Consider the following 26,626-nt stretch of genomic DNA (forward strand, 5'->3'; position numbering starts at 1 on the left):
GAACTTTGAAAAAAAAAAAAGAAGCATTTCTGCAATAGCTTTCACATCATGTGACCACGTCTGAAAACGGCCCATCTCCACCCACTGTATTATTACACTGCATAAATAAGATATGTCATTAAAATCAGGTTTTATTGAATGTTCTTTCCAAGTCGTTGAATTTTTTTAAATGGAGAATTAACATTTTAGGGCGACACAGTGGCGCTGTGGTTAGCGCTGCCTGTTCCGCAGCAAGAAGGTTGTTGGTTCGAATTCTGAACCTGGGACCTTTCTGTGTGGAGTTTGCATGTTCTCCCTGTGCCTGTGTGGATTCTCTCTGGGTTTTCCAGCTTCCTCCCACAGTTCAAAAACATTCATGTGAGGTGACATGGAAACTTTAAATTGTGTGTATGTGAGTGCGAAAGGTTGTTTGTCTTTGTTTGTCTCTATGTGGCAATGAACTGCCGACTTGTCCAGGGTGTCAACCTCAGCTCAGGAATAAGCAGGTATTGAAGATGGATGGATGGATGGATTCAAAGTTTTATCCACTAGTTATAATGTCAAATGACACCACATACCAAATCCAAAGTTTAGCAAACAAGACACGACCTTTTATTGGATTTTGATGTGTAATACCAGAAATCAGTGAAGTATTAGAGTAAATATGTTCTTGAAAAAAAAATTATTTGAATTTTGCATTTGAAAAAAATGTAAAAGAGTAGCTGCAAGTAAAAAAAAAAAAAAAAAAGTTCAAGCCTTAAAAAAATGATACGGGCACTAATTGGCCCATTAATCAAACCACATACAAGAAAATGAAAATCAAATTGACCCAAAACAAAACATACATTCCAAAACCCAAGACACAAAACTAAACCAACAACAATAACAAAGAAAAAACATACAAAATACTTTTTTTTAATAAATGTAGTAAAAAGTAAAGATAATCTAAAATTATTTGAATTTGTATTACTTTAATGGGAAACTGATTTGTTACAAAAATGTAAGTATCTTTTCAATATTTTGGATCAGATGTGGCGCAAGTGTCACAGAGTGACAAGCTGGTTTTACACATTCATAAAACCAGCTTGTTTTGCTTAGTTTTATTAGTCATCGCCATAACTGTAGCCTCCAGAGCTGTGACCGCCACCATGGTGACCACTGCTGCCCCCGTAGTGATCACTATGACTGCCGCCCCCGTAGTGATCAGAACGATCATCAAGGCGATCTCGACTGGATCTATATTGATCACGATTATCATAGTTGGGTTCCCTGCTGCCTTTGTATTGGTCACGGTTATCGTCGAGGCGATCCCTGCTGCCTTTGTATTGGTCACGGTTATCGTCGAGGCGATCCCTGCTGCCACCATAACGATTTCGTTGATCGTCAAGCCTGTCACGACTTCCACGATAGTGGTCATTCCTGTCATCAAGGCGGTCACGACTTCCACGATACCCCTCGTGCTGCTCGTTCTGGTAACGCCGAGAGGCATTTTCACTGTCCTTGTCACTATTGTTACTATGTTGATCGTCTTCATACTTTGCCCCAACTTTTCTGTCATTGCGGTAGTTTTGAGGAACGGTCTTGAGTTCGATGGGGCGCTTTGTCTCTTTGCTTGGCTCACTGTCCTCATACTCCTCTCCAGTTTCAGGGGCATTTTTGTCAAAATAAGCATCTTCTGGTGCCCTAGAAAGTGTTAAGCCAAGGCAGGTCAAAACAATGTGTTCATTTTAAGTTTTATGAAATTGCAGATGATATACTGACCCTTCAACATTCTTTTGCTTTTCCCTCCTTCTCCTCCGGCAGCAACAAAAAATCACAATCCCAACTAAGAGCACGCCTGCAAGGACTCCGACGACTATAAGAGCAGTGGACCCAAAGTTCATGCTTCCTAGGGACATAAAGGGAAACAAAGGACAGTTTTATCCGTATGTACTTTTGGCAAAAATCTGCAGCCGAAGAGAACTAAGCACCCCCCCAAACTAAGCTCTCAAGACAATATGTGGAACATATGTGTTACAGCAAATCCTGACCCCAATTTTAAGAAAAAAACCATTCACCAGTCACCAGAATTACTGGTCCTTACTGGTCCTTTGACTTGAACAAATTCCCTCTTCAAGTTCTCACATCCAGATTAGAGGATGAAATTCTTCCATTTTGGCATTACTGGTACTTCAAAAAAAAATTGTAAGAATTGGAGACTCCCCTTTTGAATACTTCCAAAACTTATCTTGTTATTTGTCATGGTTTAAGACAAAACAGTCCTCGCTGAAAAGTATTATCAAGTAATATGAGCAATATATATAAGTAATATAAAACCCATTGTGAAGATTTCCACATCTGTCCATTTTTGCCTACAGCAATGAGATACGTGTTTTAACAAAATAAAAAAATGTAAAGCAATTTCAGGTCAAATTCATAGTGATAGATAGGATAATTCCACAAAAAATAGCTCAGATAAAATAATGGTTTAAAAGGTGTGCTATTAGTGCACTTCTATCATTGTTCTCGTTTTCAACAAGGCCCTAACTCAGTAGCTTCTGCTCCTTCTATGCACTATGAAGACAACAAAATAAATTTCAGTCGCAAGGAGCAACAATTGGGGTTAAACTACAAGAGGGTCTTAATAACATCCCTGCAGATGCAACACAAATCATGGTGAAATATATGATAGAAATTTAGGGGACATTTAACACTTACCAGGCATCACAGATAATGTGAGATTGCAGCTTTGAGAGCCAAGACGATTGGTTGAATCGCAAATGAAAAACCCAGATGTTTCTTTTGAGACATTAAAGAGATGCAAAACTCCATCTGGTGCTACAGAAAGAGAAAAATACAATCAATAAGGCAAACCTGAGTAATGGCCTATGGCTGCCTTTAAATTAATTCTTCTAATTTAAAATAAGCAGTCTGCCAAAGATGTCTGTTTGCACATGAGAAGTGCGTTGTTAAATACATACATTGAAAAGCCTTTGGTGGATATCGTCTGGGAACGTTTTCAACAGTGAAGGTTTTCCATTTGGTGGTAGGTTCTGGGGACCCTTCTTCCGACTTACAAGTGAGGGAGATGTTTTGCCCGTACTCGGGCCGTCCTTCAATCTTGCAGATTGGTGGTGAAGGAGGAACTAAAAAACAAAAACAAATAAACAAACAAAAAATAAAAAGTGAAATAGTATGATACAAAATGCTGGTTAAATGAGAACAAAAAACATTTTTAGTGTAGGCAACATACAAGCAGAATAATCTGAGACATCTTGCAGTCACTATTTTTTCTTACCCAGGACCAAAACTGAAGTGATGGCAAGGGTTTGTCCTTCATCATCATTGGGGACCTGAACATTACACTGGAAATAGCGGCTGTCCTGCATGGTCACCTTGGTTATGCGCAGTGTGCTCGTTTTTTGGGCAGTGTCAACATCCAGAAAGGTTCTGCCTTCAAAGCCAGGTGAAATGTCGCTGGGACTGCCTAAAAAATAGGTGGCCACAGGTATCTAAAAGAAAAACAAACTTTTTACAGCACATGATAGCAAAATCAAGAAGATTGTCATCGTTATCATTTGATAGATGTAGTATCAAATGTTCCCCAAAAAATAAAAAAATAAAACATTTTTGGAATTCACACTGTTCTGATTTGGGACTGTGTAGCTTTGGGTGTTACTTCTATATTGCTTTTTTTGGAGCTGTGCAATGGGGAAAAAAAATCAGAGGTGGTATCACATTGCACTGTATGATATTTTATTGTTTCATAATATATTAACAAATTGCACCTTTATCATAAATAATAAAAATTAAGTCGACAAATTCCAAACATTAAGGAATTTTTCCCCTGAGACAAATTGAAGAATTTGTTGCTGTAGAAAGTTAACTATTTGAAAACTTATTTTTCAGTGAAAACATTTAAGAAACATTTATTGTGTTTCACAATTTTAGAAAAAATATGAAACAGTTGGCTTTCTGAATCTTTAAATGCTAAAAAAATTTTGAGGAAGTTAATGGGTTTACAGAGACATTTGAAACATGCAGGAGTGGAGTATGTGTATGACTGGCCTTGATTGTCTGATCCATTACCATGATGACAAAGGTCATAATGTCTCTGTGAGTGGGTGGAACTTCACTCCGAACAGGAAGTTATCTGGAACCAGTGACTGGCTGGGAACAGCCAAATAGAAGCTAAGTAACTACGGTAGACCTCTGTCCATTTTAGGTGTGCTAACCATGTGTTATTCAGAATAGTATGTTACTTATTATGTGTCAGTATTGTAATAACATCCAAATTATTTTTATTGCAAGTGTAACTTAAAACTACATTTTGTTGTTGATATATCAGATCATCCTGCTCTCTTTTGTGGCTAATGTTAAGACTATCAATATTTGATCATACACTCATAATAATAATTTAAAATTCTATTACTGTGTATCCCTGTTGTTGTGTTCAAAAGAAACAACATAATACTGGTACCATAGTTTTTGGGCATGTTCAATGTGTTTCATTTCGTCATACCACAAAATAATATTTACAAATGGTTTACGTATCTACAAATTCTGCATAAAACCACTCTAACCTAACCTACCATAGGGTCACCCTCTTTATCCGGGAAAGCTTTCCATGATAGTACGAGGTTTGTGTATTCTGGGTTGGCCGGTGAAAAGGAGCAGGGAAGGGTGACTTCACCTCCCTTTGCAGCCTCATATTCTTCTTTTCCAATTGTAACATGCATACTCCTGCTGTAAGGAAGCACTGAAAAAATAGAAAAAATAAAAAAATCTTTTGTAACGTTGATAATCTTTTTTTTTAATGGACAGCATTCATTAATACACACACACACACACACACACACACACACACACACACACACACACACATAAAGATATATATGTATATTTGTATGTATATATTTTGTTACTTCTGATTGTACTACATATATTGCGTCATTTTTCTTTCAAGGTAAATTCAATAAAGCGCTACAACTAGTACTCTCAGGTAAAATGCTTTTGCGCGGTTGAAGAAGTTGGGTTAAACATTAACTCAGGTGATAATGGCATATAGGTGTGTCAGTTTCATGGAAGAGAGAAAGAAATAATAAAAAAAAAAAAACAGGCCCACCTGTGAGTATCAGAAATATCCACATGAGATGATGATATGTTGCCATCGCATAAGGTGTAGAAAAGTCCAGCTTCTAAAGGAAAACTTAAAAAAAAAAATGCTTTAAGACCAAGAGCAGTAGCGCACCTGACCTCCACAGCAATCTACAAGGTGTGTAAATGAGTCTTCTAGGTTATGAGTCAACGGCTAGAAGTCACATGTCAGCAGAGGACCAATCATTGGTCTGTTTTACTTTACAAGTTCCGCTTATTAAATGATGCGTGTAAGGAGGAAAAAGAAAATGGCAACATTTTAAATGTTTAGACAGACAGACAGACAGATAGACAGACAGACAGATAGATAGATAGATAGATAGATAGATAGATAGATAGAGGATTATGACGATAGATGATGATAGATAGATAGATTACTGTTGCACTCAGTTTGACCTGCAGGCGGCAGTATTCCGTTGGTGGCGATAATGAGACTCAACTCATGACATACTTGCGTAACAAATAAAAATGCTTGAATTTTAGATAACCAACTATGTAATGTAAACTATTGCACCTGGTAGTTCTTTAGGTTCAATTGTAAATGAGGTAATATATTTTCTTCTTTTTGGGAATATAAAGACATTGAATATGATAAATAAAAGTTTTACCTATGACTGGTTAGTTAAACCTCACCCTTTTGAGTTATCGAAAACTTTGATGAAATCTAGTTGTCCAGACGCAAATTAATGAAGATAGTGTTTCTACGTTACTGCCAGCAATATGCATAGAGTGTCACTCTGTTTTATTTTGAGAACAAATCTAATAAAAAAAAAAAAAAAAAAAATACAGAAATTAATATAACAAACGTAATTTCTAGATGTGTGTGCATTTCCAGTAAAAAGTACTATACAAAATGACTGGTACATAAACCTGATACAATCTCCCATCATCATGGCTGAGAGTAGAAAAGAACTGACTGTATCCAATTAGGGTTCATGCACATCAGAAGGAGAAAAGATTCAGTACATTTTTTTTATCCATTTTGACTGTGGAATGACATCATCATTTCTGGGTTCATTGTGTTCATAATGTCTTCCTTTTTTTGTTTCTCTTGAAAAATAAGGGTGTTAGACTGTAGAATGCGGGCATTGTGGTTTCTTTTTACTTCTCGGCTGAAGCCTAAGGCACAAGATTGAGCAAACCAAAGTTGGCAACACACTCAGTCAGCAAGTCAGTCGTGATTACAGACAAATGCATAATGTGCCAGCCGTTTAGTTAGGTTTAATTAGGAATAGACTAATCTGACTGGGATAAAGCCAAATGTGTTTGAGTCCAGGCGTTGTAGATACACTTCTGATATTTTGGGCAGGGGAAGAAAAAAAACTATGTTATTTTTTTTTGCAGTAGAATTTAAATGATCATTTAAGTATGTAAAACAGTCGCAGATTAAAAACGCCCTTCATGCACTTTTTCTTCTTTGACAAGGGCCTGTTGTGAATGGCGCGCACCCCACCTCACCCAAATGTGTGTGCGTGTGTGTGTGTGTGTGTGTGTGTGGTCATTGGTAGGCTCAGGGCTGGGATTCGGGTTAAATATTCAAAATGGCGGACGGAGGAGCAGCGAGTCAAGATGAGAGTTCAGGACCAGGTAATGATTACAGCATTTTACATATTCATACTCATATTCAAACTGTGTTAGTCGCAATTTATGATAAACGAAATGCAGATGAAACGTCCACGGAGTGGGGTTGCAGTCGGGGACAATGTCGGGCGCCTTGCTTTGGAGTAGCACACGGCGAGCCAACAGTAATTTGACAGAGGAGGAAACGGGCTACTGCGGTGCGACGGCAAATTTCATGGAAACATGCCTCCCCCCTTTGTGTGATTAGACGGCCGTACGCCGCTACATATTCATACCTCTGTCTACAAACACAGTTTAGCATATTTTATTAGTAATCGCCGACGTGACCCCGCTTCGTCTGTGATACGTTTTGGATATGCGGGCAAGACATTTTTGATTGAAATCCGTACGCTAGCGATGCTAGTAGCGTTAGCTCGCCCGCTAGCGCAGGGCTTTGTGTTGATGCACTGGCGTGAAGCTTTTTTGAACCAGGTTTGCATATTCATTTCTTACAGGCGAGCTTGTTTTCGTGGCGCTTCTTGTTTGTATTCCAGCTGTTTGCAGTGGTAAATTTATATATATATTTTAAACAAATATTGATTTTTCTTGACGTTGAACAGGCGGTGTTTGAGATCGGAGTGATTTTTGTTGTTGTTCTTGCAACAAGCACAGGTTTTTTTCCTCCTCTCAGCCTTTTGTACTCGGCGCAGCGGAGCCACGGCAGCCTGTTGTGTTATTCATGCGGGCCTGCCCGTACCAGAGTGCGGACTTCAGCATATTCTATAAACCGGGGGGAAGCTGGAGCTAGACCCCTTAGCTCACCACAACAACTCTTTGACGACACAACAGTGCTAGAAGCTAATAAACTATCCTCGATGCACGTTGCGACACACTTGTGTTTCGAAGCGCCAAGCATGAGGTGGTTAGTGTTCGTAACTTCCATCGGTTTGGTTTTTGGAAGCTGTATTTGTGTTCGCTTCAACTCAGCTGGACTCATCCTTTATATGTTTAATGTTACTGTTCATTGAGTTAAGTGAAGTATCAGTCTAGCCGTGTGATGTTATCAAAGTTGGTGCTCTTAAAGTGGGAGTAGTCGTGTTGTGCCTCTTAATCCACCTCATTAGAATATTTAATTTGAGCCAGGCACGCCGCCGTCAAGTTGTATTGTAACGGTTAGAAAACGCGGCGTGTTCTTTGTTTCATTTTTTCTTCTTCAGGTGTTTTACAATGGCGTGCGCCTAATAGTTAAAAACATAACAAAAAACCTTCTACCTGTATCCCCCTCGGGCACGGGGAGGAGTGGTGAGGCCCACTTCCGGAAGGCCACAATAATAACAGGCAGGACATTCTTACTAGAGTGGTGAGGCCCACTTCCGGAAGGCCACAATAATAACAGGCAGGACATTCTTACTATTCACTCCGCTGGTTTCAAGGCTGGGCAAGACCCAGCTTGATGCCACTTTTCTCCCCCTCTTCGCTTACTCATTCACTCACTCGCTCACTTACTCTGTTTAAGACTTAGCGGCTCATGTTTCACTCACAGAGGAGCCTGAAAAGCGGCCGTGAAGGCAGGCAAGGCCCCTACCTGTGGAGGACTGGGCTTTTAAGATGTCGTTTCAAGCAAACTGAGGAGGGAGGCCCCTTGTTCTCGGTCTGGATTGGTGCTCTGATTTTAAGATGGCTTATAAAGTAGTTTGGGAGCGTAGCCAGTGCTGTAAATTTTTTTTTGCAAGTTATTGTAAACGGATACTCTGTATAATGAATGAAGAAGAGGTGTGATGGCAAATGAAGATGGGTGGAAGAAGGACAAAAGATAACTTCAGCTGAGCACCCACCCACCCCCACCCACCCCATAAATAAACATACCATCCTTCTCACACTCTTGCTGGAAGGTGCACATCAAACAGACAGAGTTCTTAAGCACCCTGTAAACAGCCAGGGCATAAAGGGTACAGACAAAAGAGGCAGTACTCATACATATGGAATATAGCTGCGCACATTTGTTAATTTACTGTAGAAAAATAAACTGTTTGGTTGTGAAGGGTCTCTGGAGATATGGAAGCACAATTCCAGTTGGACGTAAGTGGTGATTGAGAGTTGATGCTAAGCAGCAGGGAAAAATTACTTTGTCTGAATGTCTTTCCAGCTTTCTATGGCTCCCGACAGCTACTGTATCTCTCGCTCTCTGCTCTACTTAAACACAGTAAAGCATCATCTTTACTGAAGCATTTGTGGAAGCCTAACTTTCCCTCTAACTATACATGATTCTCTTTCATGGACAATTTGCATGGCTTTTATTATTAGTATTTGGTATTAAAATTAATACCAAATACTGAAATCATATCTTTTTGGATATATACTAATTTTTGGAATGAGTGTATATCTTGTGCCTTCAAAAAAGTATATTCCTGGATAATTTTGAATATGCCATAAAATATACTCTTTCTACAGTTTTTTTTTTAACTTTTCAGTTTTTAAATCAAGAAATAGGCTATCCCAATCAGAAAAATAAATAAATAAAAAAAAAAAACCAAACTTAAAGAACAGATGATGACGCCGTTGTCCTAACACATAGACCACTTTTCTCATTTAATTAGTTTTACTGTTCCACCCTCATTCCTGCCTTGTAGTTTCATCATGAATATTCATTGATGTAAACACAGTTGTTATGAATAATGCATTATTCCCCGTAATAAATTCAGGACATGCCGTTTCCAAGTCGTGAGGAGGCCTGTGTTGAAGGCTCCAGTCATTCAGGCTTTTTAAACCAGTTTTTTTTTACACAGTGAAAAAAATAAAATCAAACATAATGATTGCTTAGGATAGCAAGCAACCTGTTTTTGGCCGTCTGTTGTAAAATGAGGGGGCTATGACTCAAAAACACAATAAAAGACAATTTTTGCCTTTGTGGAGTAAGCAGACAGTTTCTTTTTTGTGAGAGGTGGACCAATATTTACCTGCTGTACTACTGCCACACCTCTTTCAAAACCAAACTTCCCCATGTGCCTCCCTTCAAAGGAACATAAATCATGTCAGACAGGAACAGTTGATGTGCTGCCATGTCAGTTTTCTTTGGAGAAGTAGACACACATGGGTTTGTGTTTTGTGGATGACTTTATATGTTGTTAGATTTCCAATGAAACAGTTGACATGTTGTGATGTTTTTCTGGTAGTTTTAATGACCTATTAAGCCAGGTAAAACAGGTCCTGTCTGATGTTTTTCAAGTTGCATTTAAAAATTCTAATAGTATTCCCTTGAAGTTTATATAGATGGATAGATTGATGAATACTTCATTAATCTCCAGGAGAAATTTGCAATTTGTTTACATATATAAGTTCAAATAACTACATTCTTAATTCATTAATTCCACTTTGCTAACAAGCAAGTCGCAAGTCTGCAATCTCAAATTTAACATGTTATTATAAAGTAATTATCAACATCATAATGACAAATTATTTTCCTATATCTTCTACGAAGTGTATTTAGAAACATCCCTTCTGTTTATCCAGTGAAGTATTTATTAGTGTTGACAGCATTTGCCATTTCACCAAGAGGTTTCCGGTTGTTTTCTATGCAATTGACATATAATGTGTTGTAGTCTGACTCCTGCAGGCCTACTGGCCCCATTAAAAAAAAAAGAAAAAAAAAAAAAAAGTGATCTTAATGTATTCTATGTTTAAGACAGAGGATATAGATGGTAGGGCAGACTGGGGATGTGCTAATTAAGTTTTGCTCTGTCTCATGTAGAATCTCTCGGCTCACATTAACGCCAACGTAGTATTCAGCCAGTTCTCCCATGTTACGATACTAATGAGATGACTGTTTAATATTCTTTCTTCGTACACTGTTCGTGCAGTGCATTGTTGCACAAAAATCCCCGTACAACCAAGTAAAATTACGTGCATTCACCTGTATGATTGTTGACCTGCCAAATGGACCCCTTCCTGTTTTTTTTTTTTTGTATTGCATTTGTTACAGTGTTCTTCTGGTTTAAAGTTAGCTGGAATGTAACGCCTTCTAATGAATAGAAAATGGCAGTGGATATTTTTGTTGTGGCGTTTTATCATCAATACAAACGCCGCAGCTTCTAGAACTTGAGCTGCTGAAATTTCACTTGTTGCGTGTCTAGTGTCTGATTGGCTGCGACTGAACTACACAGCTGCATTTAATGGCAGATATTGCTTCTCTTTTTGCCATCGTCTATCTGCCCTTTGGCACCGATTTACAATCAGATTATGATTTCTTTGAACGATTCAAGCATTTTTGTATTTTTCAAACCAACTTTCACACTAATCTCAGCATTTTTAAATCATTTTGGAGCCGTGATCGATCATTGAAAGTAATTTAAAATAAAAAGCAATGTTTTTACTCTTCATTTAAAGTTGGTCACGGGTGAACGGTTAAATAGGAATCCTCAATGTTTTGTTGAACACAACTCATGAGTGCTTGATACCTGAAGGAGCCAGTAGAGTGGATGGATTTCCTTAAAGAGGAGACTCCTTAGTCTCTCTTTAGATGTGAGACTGATAAGACTGCATATAATTTACACTGATGAGGGTTTTCTTGAGGGCTTCACTTCTTAACCCTATAAACGAGAGCCAATTTAAAAAGTTTGGATGACGAGTGTCCCTCAAAGTGATCTGATATGTTTATTCCAAGTTCATCAGACAAACGCTGCTGTGCAACATTAGCTGAACACCTAATTGCCTCTGAAAACGTTTCCACAGTGGACTATTACCATTAGTGCTCAATCTGAATTCCAGATTCCGCTGATAAATTACTGTTTGTATATTGGCTTCTACTTCGCCACCGCGCTCTCCGCACATTGTTTGATTCGGTCAGCCCTACTTGCATGTAAATGCTTTTCATCACGCAGCCGAGTTGATTAGAGCTTATCGCCGCTGTTGTTGGATTTAGCTGTTAAAGCCAATTTCCCTCCAGACCACAACACGGCCACGAATTCCAATCCAGTCGGTCTGGTTCACTGGACACCTGCACGGCGCCGTGGCGGCTCTGCTGTTTCCCCGCTGCGTCGACTGCATCATAGCCATAGACATTACTTTAAAGCCTCCCCCTTACCCCTCCCCCCCGAAAATGAAATACTAATGGAATGTAAAGCTAATTTAAATATGCTAATCCCCAAAAGACTTCATAAACACAGACAGCAACAGCCTGCCACCCACTCTCTGCAGTGACTGGCTGTGGAATGCTTTCACCACAGGGGGCCCAGCAGTAATGGCAGGCTAGTGGTGGATTAATGTGGAGTTTATTTATTTACGATTCAGTGAGTTCCACTCACACCCCCACCCCTCCACCCCGTCTTCCCTCCTGAACATGGAGACCCCTGTTGGAGTTGGGCCCAGTCCGTGCAACCCCTGGACAAAGCAGGTTTTTTCATTTTTTGACATTTTATTAGGCTGCCTGTCGTAGGCGGACCACCGCCGTCAGACCTCAAACTGCATTCTGGGATAGTTCCCAGTCCCTTTACCTGCTCTTAGCTAATTACTTTGTAGCCGTGCACTCGCACAGTAATTGGACCTGTGCCTGCCCCCCCCACGCACGCACGCACGCACGCACACACACACACTCCCTCCCTCCCTCCCTCCCTCTGCCGTGCCTAGTGCTAGTTTGAGCACTTTTCCTCCCTCCCTCCCTCTCTTCCATGTCCTCCTTATTCCCCTGTTTTTTATCGTCCTCCAAAAGCCATCCAATTAATATGCTAATGAGCTGATAAATATTTATAGAGGTTTTAAATTATGCAGAAAGCTTTCAGAGCCTGGTGTGAAATGCGTCGCTCGCAGGACTTCAAAGCCGCGCATCGCTAACGAGGCAGCGCCAGATTTGCATACGGCTTTAATCAGCTGAATACTGATTATGCTTCATTATAGAGTTGCGGAGTGGGAGGGGAGGGGAGGGGAGGGGGTGTAGTGATGGAGTCGGAGGAGGCCGCCAGCTGCACTTGTCGTTTGTTTCATTCCAGCAAGAGAGAGAGGGAGAGGTTGAACTTTTTCAGAAGTACAGGCAGTCTTGGCACATGAGAGGGAGAGAGAGAGAGGGAGAGAGAGAGAGAGAGAGAGAGAGAGAGTGAGCTGAACGTAGTGCACTGTACAAAAAAAAAGGGAGGGGGGTGCTATAAGAAAAGAAAAGAGTGCACGGAGAGAGTGGGAAGGCTGGCTGTTGGCTCTCCCCGGTGTGCGTCTCCCAGTGTTGCTCGGCGAACCGTGCCTCGGACAGTGCCACTGTGTCTGCGCGCAGCTCCGCTCACATTGAACCCCGCTCGCCCCTGACCAGTCAAGAGTGAAGAGAGGGAGGAGTGGTGGTGGTGGTGGGGAGGAGGGCAGAGGAACAGACTGCTGGGCTCCCCGCCGGTGGGTTTCTGCCTCCGCGCCGGTTTCCGCAGCCATGCTGGAAAATTCAGGTGGAGTTGGAAGCGGTGAGTTTTGTTTTTCGTGTGTGTGTGTGTGTGTGTGTGTGTGTGTGTGTGTGTGTGTGTGTGTGTGTGTTGTCCTTGAGAGTGGTGGTGCCGCTCGTGGAAGTCCTCGTTCTTTGGAACGACCGAGGTGTTGTGAGCAGCTGTGCTACCGTGTCACGAGCCCGGCGGTGCGTTCGAGTCTCTGAATAGTTAACGCGGCTGCACTGTTGCAGCGGGCGGCATTTGCATCCAATTACAGGATCGGCCGGTGTCGAACGGTGCCGCGCTCCGGTTTCATCACAGAGGCAACGGCCGGGCCGCCTGCCGCGTTTGCTCCCCGCAGCGGGTGTGAGTTTGTCTCACTGTCTGTCTCTTGTCTGGCTCTTCCAGATGCTAAAGTGAATAATCAGTCACAAACTACTAAATGTGCAATGGCAAGTGGCGACGGAAACGCCGGTGAGTGCCTACCACTCTTCTTTTATTTTTGAATTTATTTTTTCCTTTTACTTCAGTCTCAGGGTTTTATGCTAATTCAACAGGTTTCGTATTTGGTGGCAATTTGTTGAAGCATAAATCTGAATATTTTTTCTCAAGATTTCTGTTTCCCATAGCAACTTCACCATCCACCGTATCCAATTGTAGCTGTGGTATTCAACCTTTTGTTCCTATTCTGTAATGATCATTGAATGTGTTCTCTTTAATGTCCTGTTAGCTCTTGTCGTTAATATTTAATTCTGCCGTGACTCGTCAGCCTGCATCTAAACCAGGCTCCCAAGCTTGGTCATGACTCGGTGTCACTCCAGAAATCACGACTGATACACACCAAAAAATCTCTGCTTCGCTCCCGACTGAAAGCAAACGTCCTCATTTGTCGATCATCCTCTCAGTGATCCATCAAACAAAGAGGAGAAAAAACCCATACCACCATCTGTAAGATCTGTATTTCTGTTCACAGGTATCCAGACCAATGGATTGGACTTTCAGAGGCAGGTGGTGCCGACCACAAGTGCAATCACTAATGCACACGCACAAGCCCTCCTCCAGCAGGTAACGCACAACTGACAGCGCACGCTTGGGGTTTTTCCAAACTTTGGTTGCTGGCGTACACGTTTGATGAACTGCGGCGTCGGGTTCGAACTGAGGTCTGCACCTCGGCACCGCCACACGCACTGGGGGGAAGAGTTAATTTAAAAAGAGTCTGCCTCCGCCAGTGTTGCCTGGCAACACAGGCAGATTAATCAACCCGGTATGCTAATTAGCAGCTCTGCGGTTGCTCGGAAACAGATGGCCCGGAATATGCAAATCTATGCAGAATTTACATGTGCTGCATAACAGTTATTTTAATTAGCATTTCAAATCTCCCCCTCCCGTCCCCGGCCCTCTTCTCGTCTCTGAAGGCTGCAGCACATTTAAATACCCACTTTCTCACTTCCTTTTTAATTTGCATTCCTCCCCTCGTTCAGACGCTGCAGACTTATCTCGCAGAAAGACTCTCAGGTGGCGCAGCCAGAGTTCTGTTTTGTCTCGCATAGAAATATTTGTCTGAATCACTTAAGGGATATCGTTAAATAGATTTTTTTTTTTTGGGGGGGGGGGGTCGGTGGTAACATGAATGCCATTTCAGTAGAGAAACTCATTTGAAGAAAATTACTCGACACACTGCCAGATTCAACATGCTCATTTATAGCTGTTGCGAGACTCAAGCCCCGCCTCTTGTCTTCACCTCTGATAGTCTAAGTCGGAAGACTCGAGTGCTCTGCCGACCTCCGTCCAGCAGAGTGTATTGCCTCAAACCCAGCTAATGTTGGCCGGGGGACAGATTGCTGGAGTAAGTGGCCCCCCGTTGTTGCCTTGTTGCTTTGACTTGAATGTGGCCATGAATCTGAGGGGCTGACGACCCTTTCTTTTCCATTTTCCTTTTTTAAATTGGGTGATCAAATCATCGCTTGTCCTCATTTCTTGGCTAAGGCTGGTGTGTCCTCTGCCTGCCTGCCTGCCTGCCTGTTTTCATCCCTGTGGTTCCTGGGCTACGTCCAAACCCCTCCACAGATTAATATGTCCATGTGAGGTTCGCTCATGGTCATATCCATCCGCGGTCACACACCGGTCGACAAGACAGGACCGGATGCGTGCCGCTGTTACCGTCGCCATGCAGGAGCCGATGTTCCTGGTGCATGTAGATCCTTTTTGGTTGAAACATGACATCAACATGACATCAACATGCTCATTGTGTCACTTGTGCATGGCTGCATGAGTCCGCTTTCTGCCTGCTCTGGTCCGGGTCATATTATCGCTGCCATGTCTGGAAAGTTTCAATGCTGTATCATGGGTCTAGAGTATGATTTAGATGTAATAATTTGTAGATGATTATTTTCAACTAATATGTTCACTCAGTATTATTTAGAATACACTTCTTTATTATCTTTTTAAAGTATGGTGGTGAAAATAGGTTTTTATGGGAAGATAGATGGGTTTGCTCCAGTTCCAGGCTGCAGACTGGGGCAGATACTCAGTTGAATTACTCATATACTCACCATTTGGTATCAGTTAGCAGCCAACTCTAAGGAAGTGTCCCAGATCTTTGGCGCACTGCACTTGCAAGGTCATCTTGGTATTGTAACTTTCCACCAGTATCAACCTGAAAACATCCAGCACCTGTTTTACCAAACAGCGTTATCATCCAAAAGCTGATGAACGTCTCTCTGTTTTCTCCTCCTTTCCCTTCATGTCATGTCTGTCCTCCTCAGTTGACCCTGACCCCAGCGCAGCAGCAGCTGTTGATCCAGCAGGCCCAAGCTCAGCTCCTGGCTGCGGCCGTGCAGCACTCGGCCAGCCAGCAGAACGGCACCATGGGGGCCAACATCTCAGCCTCTGCAGCCACACCCATCACCCAGCTTCCCCTGTCACAGCCCATCCAGATCGCCCCTGTAAGGCACCGTGCGAAGGCAGCAGCGAATGACTTTTATGCAAACTCTCATTTTGCACGTGCAATGTTCACTAAAAGACCATTTTGTGATTTGTCATGACAGCAGCTACAGCAACAGAATCTCAGCCTGCCCCAGTTTGTTCTGTTGCAGCCCGGCCACCCGATCGCGACACCACTGCAGTCTGCTCAGGTCATCATCTCACAGACGCCGCAGGCACAACAGAGTACGTACAATTCATGCAAAATTTGACTCTTGGTAGTTTTGCTCGAAGCAAGTTGATCATTATTGAAAACTTTTCTTTAAAACTGTCTCTTTTTTTAGGCATATTGCAAGCCCAGAGTCTTCTAAGTCAACTACCTCAAAGCCAAGCTAACCTCCTGTCGACTCAAAGCATTTCCCTTGCACCCCAGGTGAAGACCAAAGTTTCAAAATCTGCCAAACATGCATTTCTTGCAAGTTATTTTGGCACTGAGCGTCCTGTTTCTTTTCGCAGCCGGCTACTCCGACACGCACGACAGCAGCTACACCTATTCAGACTCTGCCCCACAGTCAGACACCACCCAAACGATTAGACACCCCCACCCTGGAGGAGCCCAGTGACCTGGAGGAACTGGAGCAGTTTGCCAAGACCTTCAAACAGAGGCGTATCAAACTGGGTTTCACACAGGTGAATAAAGATTTTGCTTAATTGGATGTGTATCCGTAGTTATTGCTTGTACTACATTCATAAACGCTGTTGGATGTGCTCTCATTGAAATTCTGATTTGCCAGAGAGGATTTGCTGGAGCAAATACATTTACATTTTTCTAACATTTTTCCTCTCCGCCTCTCGACAGGGGGACGTTGGCCTGGCCATGGGGAAGCTGTATGGAAATGACTTCAGCCAAACTACTATATCTCGCTTTGAGGCCTTGAACCTGAGCTTTAAGAACATGTGCAAACTCAAGCCACTGCTGGAAAAGTGGCTTAATGATGCAGGTTTGTCCCTGAGCCTCCCCGAACGTGTTCGCCGCTCCCCTCGCCGTTTCTCCGGGCCTGCGCCGCTCGTCTCGTGAATCTTGATGATGCCTCGTCTTTACCTCCCGCCCTTTGCTTTGTGTCTGTGCTGTTTGTGCAGAGAACCTGACATCTGACCAGGCCATGTCCAGCCCCGGTGCCCTGGGCTCCCCGGGCATGGGCATAGAGGGCATCAACCGGCGGCGGAAGAAGAGGACCAGTATCGAGACCAACATCCGAGTGGCCTTAGAAAAGAGCTTTCTGGAGGTGAGGAAGTCACAGGGCCAGATCCACAAAGCGATTGCTTGGCGTTTGCGGCAGAAAACCTGTCCAAATAGGGCCAAATATTATAACCGCATCCTATTCACAGAGAGCATGTTAAGGTGAAAAGCGGCGCCAGACTCATTTGAATATATTTTAATTGGTCATTTCGCGTGAAGTGACACCTTCTATGCAAATATGCCTCATTACAAACAGCAGAGTGTTTGCGCTCACTTCCACACGTAGTTTGACAGGTGTAAACAGCGCCTGCCAAAACCAGGCCCTGTTTATGCCTGTCAAACTGTGCCTGGCGTCAGAATGACTCTCTACTCTCTGAAGATCTAATGAGGTGATGAGCTGATGATGGCGCACACCTCATCATATGTGAAAATATATAAAATATATAAAATATAAATTACATGTTTTATTTTTTTTTTCTTCATTTTTTTAAGAACTCAAAACCTTAGAAAGTTTTACCACACCTGAAACCTGCACTCACTCCATCAGATCAGCCGCTAAACAGCTACAAATCGCACTTCGGTGGGGGTAAATGTCAAATAAATAACACAATATATAAGATTGATGATGCAAAATGTGCCTTATCAATGTTTTTAAACTCCAGCATCTCTGCAGTCCATTTAATTTATTGCTCCTTCCATTTTTCAGAAAGTATCTGCTAAGTAATGAAAATCAGCCCCTTGTGATGTCACAACAGGCACCAATAACTTCCAGATTAGTGACGACCTTGGGGAAGGTCAAACACTGCAGTTTTAGGATTAAACCAACACTAAGAGACCCATGTTCTCTGGAGATTGAAAGATTTTTTTGTGCATAATTCAGTGTGAACTTTTCAGCCCTGGATAAAAAAGCAAGGAGGTAAAAATGGATTTGCTCTGTGACATTTAATTTAATTTAATGACCTCATTTAAAGATGATCCTGTAAGTATCAGCTTACAAGTGTCCTTAGTGCTCACAGGGAATCTCTGGCTTTTTTGCCCTCTTCAAGCAGAACCAAAAACCTACCTCTGAAGAGATTGCCATGATCGCCGACCAGCTCAACATGGAGAAGGAGGTGATCCGGGTGTGGTTCTGCAATCGGCGGCAGAAGGAGAAGCGGATCAATCCCCCGAGCAGTGGCGGCAGCGGAGGAGGAAGCACCCCCATCAAAACCATCTTCACCCCCAGTAGTCCTCTGGTAATTAATCCTTGAGCAGGACACTGTTGGAGATACGTCTGGTTTTAGGAAGTTTTTCTACATGATGGGTATTCAAGTTCATCTTTTGATCCTTCCCGTCACTCCCTCCCTCAGGTGGCGAGCACAGCGAGCCTTGTGAGCAGCCCAACGATTACAACACCCACCACTTTGACTGTAAATACAGTGATGCCTCTCACCAGCACCAGTGTCTCCAGTTTGTCCTTCACCGGTGAGACAGTTCGTCTTATTTCGACCAAAGTGGAAAATGGGACAGACGGCATCGCCCGAGTCCGCCTTTGAAAAAGTGAACTTCCTATTAATGTCCCTGTGCCCCTTCCTTTTCACAGGTACAACGGTCGGAGCCACAAACACAGCGTCGGTCATCTCCACTGCGCCCATGATCACCACAGCAACCAGCTCTCCATCCTTAAGCCCGTCGCCGACGGCCATCCTGTCCACAACCGCCGATAGCAAAGTTGGGATCCACGCTCAGTCCATCGCCACGCAGTCACCGGTGTCGATAGCCACCACGCTCGGGACCGGTCAGGTGATGGTGGCGGCTCCGAGCCTGTCGGCCGCTCTGCAGGGCGCCACCCAGCTGCCAAACAGCGCCAGCTTCGCCGCCATGGCAGCAGCGGCGGGACTGAACCCTGGATTGATGGCCTCCTCTCACTTTGCACCAGGGTTGGTATTGGAGTTGTCTCCGCTCTCGGTTCTTCCTTTGGATGGTCTGGACTTCATTTGTCTAAATGCCACCCTCTTGTGTCCATTCATCCAGGGGGGCCCTGCTTAGCCTGACTCCCAGCGGCCTCGGCTGCGCATTGAGTCCTGCCCTAATGAGCAACAGCACCCTGGCAACCATCCAAGGTAAACATACATTTCAACAACCGTGGCTGAAATACTCCTTGTTTAACTAAGCAGCCTGGCTGAATTTTTTTTTAATTGTACAGCTCCGTGAACAGCCTGTGCTTTGAATGTTATAAGCAATTATTGTACCATAAGGTCATTGGCAAAGGTTCACATGTTCTTTAAAGGTCAAGTGTGTAGTATTTGGAGATTTTGAGAAGAAACAGCGACATCAAGTGGTTAAGTTTTAGATTGCAGTTGCCCTCTGTCTCCTGAGTTTGCCAGTGAACTACAGTAGTCCAGCCTAATTATTCTTGTTGCATATTATGACTATAAAGCAGTTTTCACCCATTCCCCAATAATAAATTCTTCCCCCTCCGCAGCTCTGGCCTCCAGCGGCGCCATCCCCATCACCTCGCTGGACGGCAGCAACCTGCTGTTCGCCAACGCGTCCGGCGGCGGGCACAACCTGGTGACCACGCCGCTCTTCCTGAACCCCCAGAACCTGTCGGTGCTCACCAGCAACCCGGTCAGCCTGGTGTCGAACGGGGCCGGGGGGCTGCAGGTGGCCACCGACGCCCACCACCAGCCCACCACGGCCGTGTCCGTGCAGGCCTCCACTATAACCACTGCTTCCAAGGCTCAGTGAAACCCCCCAACCCACCCCACCCTGCCGCCAAGCGTCTCTTCTGTCGTGCACTACTCATCACAACCACGTAGGGAACAGGGAGGTCATTCCATAAAGGCACTGTGCTTCACCACCCACCACACCTTTCTTTTCGTCGTATCCATCGTTATTTAATCCTTTTGCTGCCACCAAAAAAGAGAAACGCAGCCTCCAAGCGAGGTTGGAGTTTGACTTTATTTTTTATTTTTTCATTTTGTTGCCTGACTTTTCTTTTTGAATGATTATTGGATTTCTTCCCCCCACAATACAATAGTCAGAGGGACACTTCTAACTTCGGCATCTCATCAGCTGAGATTTTAGTGTCCAGGAAAATAAGTATTCTCTGCACCATTAAACTGTTCTGATTTTGTGTATATAAATATATACAGATATCTATATCTATATATATATATAAGAAATATAAATATATCCTCCTATTTCCAAGTCAGAATTTTTTCTGAAATACTTCTAACCAAAAACGTTCTTAACATTTAAAATGTAACTGATTTACTACTAGGTTCACAATATTTATCATCACTAATGGGGGATTGTGTGTCACCCCGTCTTTATGGTCTCTGTTTGGTTTTTTATTTCTTTTATAATATTTTGGACATTAATCATATCGAAGCTATATTGTAGACCCTTCTTTTTAAACTTTGCTGTCTCGATTTTCTTTTGACACTTTCAGAACTTTGTAAGACTAATATTAAGTTATGTTTTATCTATCAATTTTGTAATCGTGGTTACAAGGCTTTAAAAAAAAACGAGTAATAAGTGGCCGATATAAAGGTTATCATTGCTTTAAGAGTCGGAGGGACCGGTCTTGTCTCTCTAGATCTCTCTTTCTGGAAAACACTGATGGTGGCGCTGTGGGGCCACAGAGCTTTTGTAAAAATGATGGCGTAGGTGGTGGATGTTGATGACCTGAAACATTGAAATGACAGCTTTAAAACCAACTGCAGCCGTGCAGTCCCATGTCTGATGGCGGATGGCTTGTTTTGAATGGTGGTCCAGTGGAAAACTGTATATTACGTCTGGACCCAGAGGGGCTCAGTCACTCGTCAGATGGACGGTGGCGTGAGCTTGATGGTGATTTATTATTATATTGTGTTTTTTGTTTCCGGGTTTTTTCTTTATGAATAGTACCGTCGTATCTACTTGTGCACAGTATCTGTACCAAAAAAAACAACTGGATTGATGCGCTGCAGTCTGCCTGTTTAGAAAGGAATGAAATTCTGTCTCTCTTTTTATTCGTCTGCAGTCGTTTGGACTGGCTTATGTACTTTAAGATAAACCAAAAATACTTGTTAAAATAATTGCTGTGTGTAGTCGGTGTAGCGTAGCCTAGTTGAAATATTTATGAGTGCAGATTCTCTCATCATCGTCGACAGAATATACAAATGCAATATTTTGATGATCATTTTCCAAAGATGACCTTTTTTTTTATGGATTTGACATAGACTTTTTTTTTTTTTTTTTTTTTTTTTTAAATTGACAGCACAACCGACCAATCAGAGAGGGACTGGTCAGTTGGGGCAGGAGAAAGTCATCATTATTATTATGATTATTTTTTCAATCTCTGGGGTTTCGTCCCAAAATCTGATCCCAGTTTGCTTTGAGTCATGTGATGGCTCGTCGTCGTCGTCGTATCCCCGATCCCCTCCCACCCCGTTTCGGTAGCAGTTTTTCACTTTTCTGAAGCATAGTGGAAAGTTTCTGTTTTTTGGTTTTGTACTAATAGTCAGCCATAAAACAACAGCTTGAACCAAAGTGTTTTTTTTCCTTCTCCTCCCTTGGTAGTTGCAACTCTTTACACTGCTGATTAAAATTTATTTCCCTCCTCCGGCCATGCGGGGCAGTACCCAATATTCCCGTTATTGGGCGCTGGTGGGGGGGGGGTGAAAGATAGCAGGAACTCGGCTTTAACAAGCTCGGTCGGGCCGTTGAGAGGCCTGCACTCTTCGCTCTATAGCTTTACGACTACTGCCTGTAAAAAAAGAAAAAAAAAAGAAAAGAGAGAAAAACCAGGTTCTGTAGTTCAGACCCTCCCCTCTCGGGACGAGGGGGGTGGGGTTGGGACGGGGAGGGGGGGTCTCACGTATGTAAATGCATAAATCCGATCGTTAAGACTATGGAGGACACCTCCGTGGCGGTGTTCTGAACCGGCGCGTTTGAAAAACGGTGGGCCTCGTTTGGCCAATTATCCCGACGCGTCTTTAAGAAAAGATGCAGAAAAGAAGCTTCTGCTCTGTTTCTTCCAACAACAACAACAACAACAACAACAACAACATGGCAAAGTTATCACGGACTTTCAACGCTTCTTTTTTCTGGTGTGGATTTATTTTTCACTGAATATACCTCAGCAGCACTTACAACAGAAGGTTCACATACATTTCTGTGTAGAGAACAGTGTCGAATGTATAACTGATGAACCATAGAGGAACCGTACCTAGAAGACAACCTACTACTGCTTTTTTCTAAGTACTACTAGTTTTTGGGGTATTTCCAGGTTATTTTTGAGCTCCTTTTATTGCCAAAGTGAAAAAAAAAAAAAGTTTAAAAAAACGGCCTTCTCTTTGCAGCTAGGCGGGCGACTGGCTGGCTGCTCACGTTGCTGGTTTCCCCTCGAGGACTCTGTGCTGTTCCCAGTGCTGTTTTTTTTTTTTTTTTTATGTTTCCTTAATATGTTTAAATGAGTTACTTAAACGCTGAACATGTGCTCACAAGTTGAACCAGTTGCCCGTTGGCACCGTAGGATGTTACTGAAATATTTATCTGAGGAAAGAATTAGAAAAAAAAGACCCTTTTTCTTAATTCTATACGTATAAATATATATATGAACACGTGTAAAATATTCATATTTTATATTTGAACCGGTATGTTATCAAGACTGAATGTAGTTGTTCACGCTTATTCCAAAAAACAAACAAACAAAAAAACCCCTTTTTTAGTTGTTACTGCAAAAACCTTTCGATTTTTTTTCAATGGTCTACAACCCCCCTGCAAAAAAAGAAAAGAATCGGAGATAAAATCTTAGCTTGTGTGTGTGTGTGTGTGTGTGTGTGTGTGTGTGTGTGTGTGTGTGTGTGTGTGTGTGTGTGTGTGTGTGTGTGTGTGTGTGTGTGTGTGTGTGAGCAAGCAAGCTTTTTCTGGACAGGTGGGGCTTTCAGGCTCTCCTCACCCTCCACTATCTGATCTTAGTCTTAGGGTTTTTTGTGTTTCGTTTTTCGGTCTCTGAGTCTTTTGTGGACTTTATTTGCTGTGCTGTCTTTAACAATCATTTTGATTATTTTTTTTTCTCATTATTTTATATATATAAATATATATTTACTTTATGCCTTTAAGTGTTTTTTTTATAGTGCGAGAGAGAGAGGGCAAGATCACTGGCTTTCTTAGTTTGACGGAGAAGATTAACATTATCATTTTATGCCTTATTGTTATGTAGAAGACATGAGCATTGTAGCAATGTCGCGTGCGGGTGCGAAAGCTGTGCGAGCTCACGCGGTGCGTTGTGTTCCGGTCGAAACAGTGCGGTGTATTTTGGGCATTTTTTGGGGTTGGGGGGCGGGGAGGGTGTTAATGTTGCTAACTTTTATTTTTTATTTTTTTGCTTTTTCGGGGGGTTTTCTGTTCGGTGTGACTCCCAGCAGGTGGGCGATACCTGTGAGAAAAGCTTTACTAATAATTCCAGCAGATTTGAGTGAATGTGCGTGAGATTAAACAGAGGAAAGTGAGGGGGCCGTCTGCAAACCGCTATGGTGCATTTCTTTTTCCATCTTCCAGCAGATGTGTTTGGGATGTTTAGATGTTTTTTTTTTTTTTTTCAATTGAAGAAATGTTGAGGAGTTACTTTGGGGTTTTGTCCGGAATAGGGCTCTCTACTGATAAAACTGAAGCCTCTGAAGCGAGCCGGTTTAGGGTTAGAACCGCACCGACCGGTCTTCTCCATCGTCTCGACATTGGATAGTTCTCGTGGGTTTTTCGCCGTGGATCAGGTGGCAGAGCCGTCGGCCCACCACGCCGCTGGTTTGCTGGTCGTTTTGACGAGGAGGAGGGAGTGCACAGCACCAGTAAGGCCAGAGTTGTTGTATACCTCATTTCTAACAAGAGACTGAGTGAAAAAACTGCTTTAATCTACTTAAAAGTTAAAAAAAAAATACAAAAAAACTACAAAAACAAAAAAATAGACAAAAAACTAAATACTAAAATTTGTGTCTGTGGAGAAGTCAGTTCAGACCTGCAACCCTGTGAGAAGGGCTGTGCACCGTGCCACCACCAGGGGGAAGCACCACACGCCACTGCCGATGAATGTCTGCTGTTATTTTTTTTTCTTCTTCTGTCACCGTTTGTATATTTACACTGCACACTGATGTATTTCAGAACGAATGATTTGCTGTTTTTATGGAGACACGAGTTATTGTTGATAAATGTTGTTTTGCTGACACCTGTTACTCCCCTTCCCCCCCCACTTATTTGAACACTTTAAGTTTGACAATCCTTTTTTTTTCTTTTTCTTTTTTCTTTTATTGGTGATGTCCCCTCTGACTGGGGTTTACTGTAAGTCTCCCCCTCCAATACACACACACACACACACACACACACACACACACGCACGTGGCGGTGCCCTGTCACAGCGCCCTCTCCTGCTCTCCTGTGGTACCAACTTTAACCAAAGACTTCAAACTTGATTGTATAGGAAAGGCGCTTCTGTCTCTCCCGCTAGCCCGTCTCTGCTGACTCTCTGACTTCTTCATCCAACGAGGAGGAGAGTTTGAATATTTAAAATTTTTCTTTCGCTCCCCCCCCCCCCTTTTTTTTTTCCTTGCATGAGAATGTGCATCTGTGCACAAGTGTAGTGGGTGGGAGGGGCCAAAGGCAGAGGGACGGGAGGGGGCGGGGCGGGCTTCTCCTACAGACACAAAACCAATGTGGTGGTCGCTGGGTCATGTTTGTTAATACACACTGAGGGTTCATCCTGTGCGTACTGTACCTGCTCAGGACTGTATGTTTGTCTGTGTTGGGCGCTGACGCTCGGACCCACACCTCCCCCCCCTCCCCCGCCCTCATTTCTCTCTCTCGCCGCAAGTCGTGGTTCTGTCTCTCCGTCTCCCCTTCTCATCTCAACACTGTAAAGCCTGAGAGGACGTCGAACCCGGGCCACCGCCTCACTGCTGTGACACTATGCACCATGGTCCGTCACTCTGCATGGACTGTGCCCCTCCCTCCTCCACTCTGCCCTGACCACCACCCCTCCACTCCCTCACCCAACCAACCTTCCGAACCAGCGCCCCTCTCCCTCTCCTGGTTCAGAAATTCTGGTCCGGACGGCGCGTCAGTGACACTTTGTTCGATGCTTTACTACTCCGTGCGAGGTTTGGCAGGACCTCGCCAGCGTTATCCCAAAGCAAAAATCCAAATATTTACCTTTTTTGACAAATGCAGATACCAAAGATATCTCTCTCTGTCCTGTGTGTGCGCGTGTGTGTCTCTTGCTCCCGTCCGCCCTGCAGCATGTGTATTAAGAGACAAACCCAGCACTGGCTTTAGTCCTAGCCTCAGTAATTCCAAAGCTTAGATGTATATTTTGGTATATTTCTGAGATAAAAAACAAACAAACAAAAAAACAAAAAACAAGTTGTGTGAAAAAAGCGTCTGTTTCTCGTTTGTTGTAACCTTTTTTCTGCCACAGCATGGAACTAATTGCAGAACTGTCTTACTCTTGGTAGGTTCAAGATATAGTATTTTTATATGTTTTTTGGGGTGTTTTTTTTTTTTTCTTCCCGTGTGAGTTCTCAGTTTGCAGCCCAAGTGACCATGACTTTCAACAAGAACGGAGGGGGCAGAAAAACCTCACCAACCATGTACATATTTTGTCTGTGTATTTCAAAAACAATGCATTCTGTTCAAACCAAACTACTTGGAGCTTGGGCTCGTCTACAGGAATGTGTCCCAGATTTTTTTCTTTTTCCTATTCTGCAGTTTGATAAGAATTGTCTTCCCAGTACTCCAGATGTATAGAGTTCTGGTTTCCATCACAGACATCAACACTTGGGGACACTAACACCCCTAGTTAACTACAAGACTAAAAGAATAATAATAATTAAAAAAAAAAAAAAAAACAACCAAAAAAACAAACGAACCCCTGCCTCCGTTCATAGCAGCACGGAACTGAAAGATTGTGTAGGAGTTTAAAGTATGTGAATCAGGATACATAGTAGGTTTTGATGCATTTGTCTGCTGTATTTTTTTGTTTTGTTTTTGTTTTTATACACATATAAAGATAATCTTTTACTGTTAATGTACAGTTCTTTTGTTGTAAACATCATTAAACGATTTTTCAATTGTTTTCACACGTGCCTTGCCTTTTTAGTATGGTATACACACTGTCATCTAATCAGCGCATTCCCTTACTATCACACAGTCACTAAACCGGCCAAGTGTGCCACCTGTCCATTGGGCTTTTTGCAATGGTCTATTTATTTGGAGTTTTAAAATCCATCTGGGCAATATAGTAATTCAGAAAAACAGCCCTCAGCCCTTTTCCCATTGGGCATGTTGCTGACAGGATAAAGAGCGAGTCGACCGATGTTTCCAGACAGACCTAGAATGAGAATCTGGGCGTTTCATATCGAAAAACCTGTCAGCA

At 42.8% G+C, this 26,626-nt stretch overlaps 2 protein-coding genes and 1 long non-coding RNA gene across 10 annotated transcripts; 2 read left to right on the forward strand and 1 right to left on the reverse strand.

The window, feature by feature from the left end:
• Positions 1–568: 568 nt before the first annotated feature.
• LOC142880594 (cell surface A33 antigen-like) lies at positions 569–8,323 on the reverse strand. 2 transcript variants are annotated; one of them, XM_076014520.1, is made up of 8 exons: positions 7,948–7,966; positions 5,084–5,167; positions 4,551–4,717; positions 3,257–3,470; positions 2,940–3,104; positions 2,677–2,796; positions 1,741–1,867; positions 569–1,662 (listed from the first exon to the last, which is right to left on the reverse strand). In XM_076014520.1, the coding sequence occupies exons 2-8, from the start codon at positions 5,127–5,129 to the stop codon at positions 1,083–1,085; spliced, it is 1,419 nt and encodes a 472-aa protein (XP_075870635.1). In that variant the 5' UTR covers positions 5,130–5,167; positions 7,948–7,966; the 3' UTR covers positions 569–1,082. The 2 variants fall into 2 exon arrangements, with proteins under 2 accessions (XP_075870635.1, XP_075870636.1); XM_076014521.1 differs by lacking the exons at positions 5,084–5,167; positions 7,948–7,966 and adding an exon at positions 8,182–8,323.
• On the forward strand, positions 4,796–26,326 carry LOC142880595 (uncharacterized). Its single transcript, XR_012925452.1, has 2 exons — positions 4,796–4,855; positions 20,259–26,326. It is a non-coding gene; the product is annotated as an uncharacterized LOC142880595 (long non-coding RNA).
• pou2f1b (POU class 2 homeobox 1b) lies at positions 6,578–26,326 on the forward strand. 7 transcript variants are annotated; one of them, XM_076014515.1, is made up of 14 exons: positions 6,619–6,702; positions 13,479–13,544; positions 14,044–14,135; positions 15,836–16,015; positions 16,118–16,238; positions 16,337–16,425; positions 16,509–16,682; positions 16,852–16,993; positions 17,133–17,278; positions 18,279–18,467; positions 18,582–18,696; positions 18,815–19,151; positions 19,246–19,334; positions 19,697–26,326. In XM_076014515.1, exons 1-14 carry the CDS (start codon positions 6,657–6,659, stop codon positions 19,960–19,962), a joined length of 2,052 nt encoding a protein of 683 aa, XP_075870630.1. In that variant the 5' UTR covers positions 6,619–6,656; the 3' UTR covers positions 19,963–26,326. The 7 variants fall into 7 exon arrangements, with proteins under 7 accessions (XP_075870633.1, XP_075870632.1, XP_075870630.1 ...); XM_076014512.1 differs by having other exon boundaries at positions 16,852–16,992; positions 17,123–17,278; XM_076014516.1 differs by having other exon boundaries at positions 16,121–16,238.
• Positions 26,327–26,626: the final 300 nt, after the last annotated feature.

This window comes from Nelusetta ayraudi, unplaced genomic scaffold (assembly GCF_046127955.1).
Source record: "Nelusetta ayraudi isolate G7.1 ecotype Tasmania unplaced genomic scaffold, CSIRO-AGI_Nayr_v1 ptg000169l, whole genome shotgun sequence".
In the NCBI taxonomy this organism is placed as follows: Eukaryota; Metazoa; Chordata; class Actinopteri; order Tetraodontiformes; family Monacanthidae; genus Nelusetta; species Nelusetta ayraudi.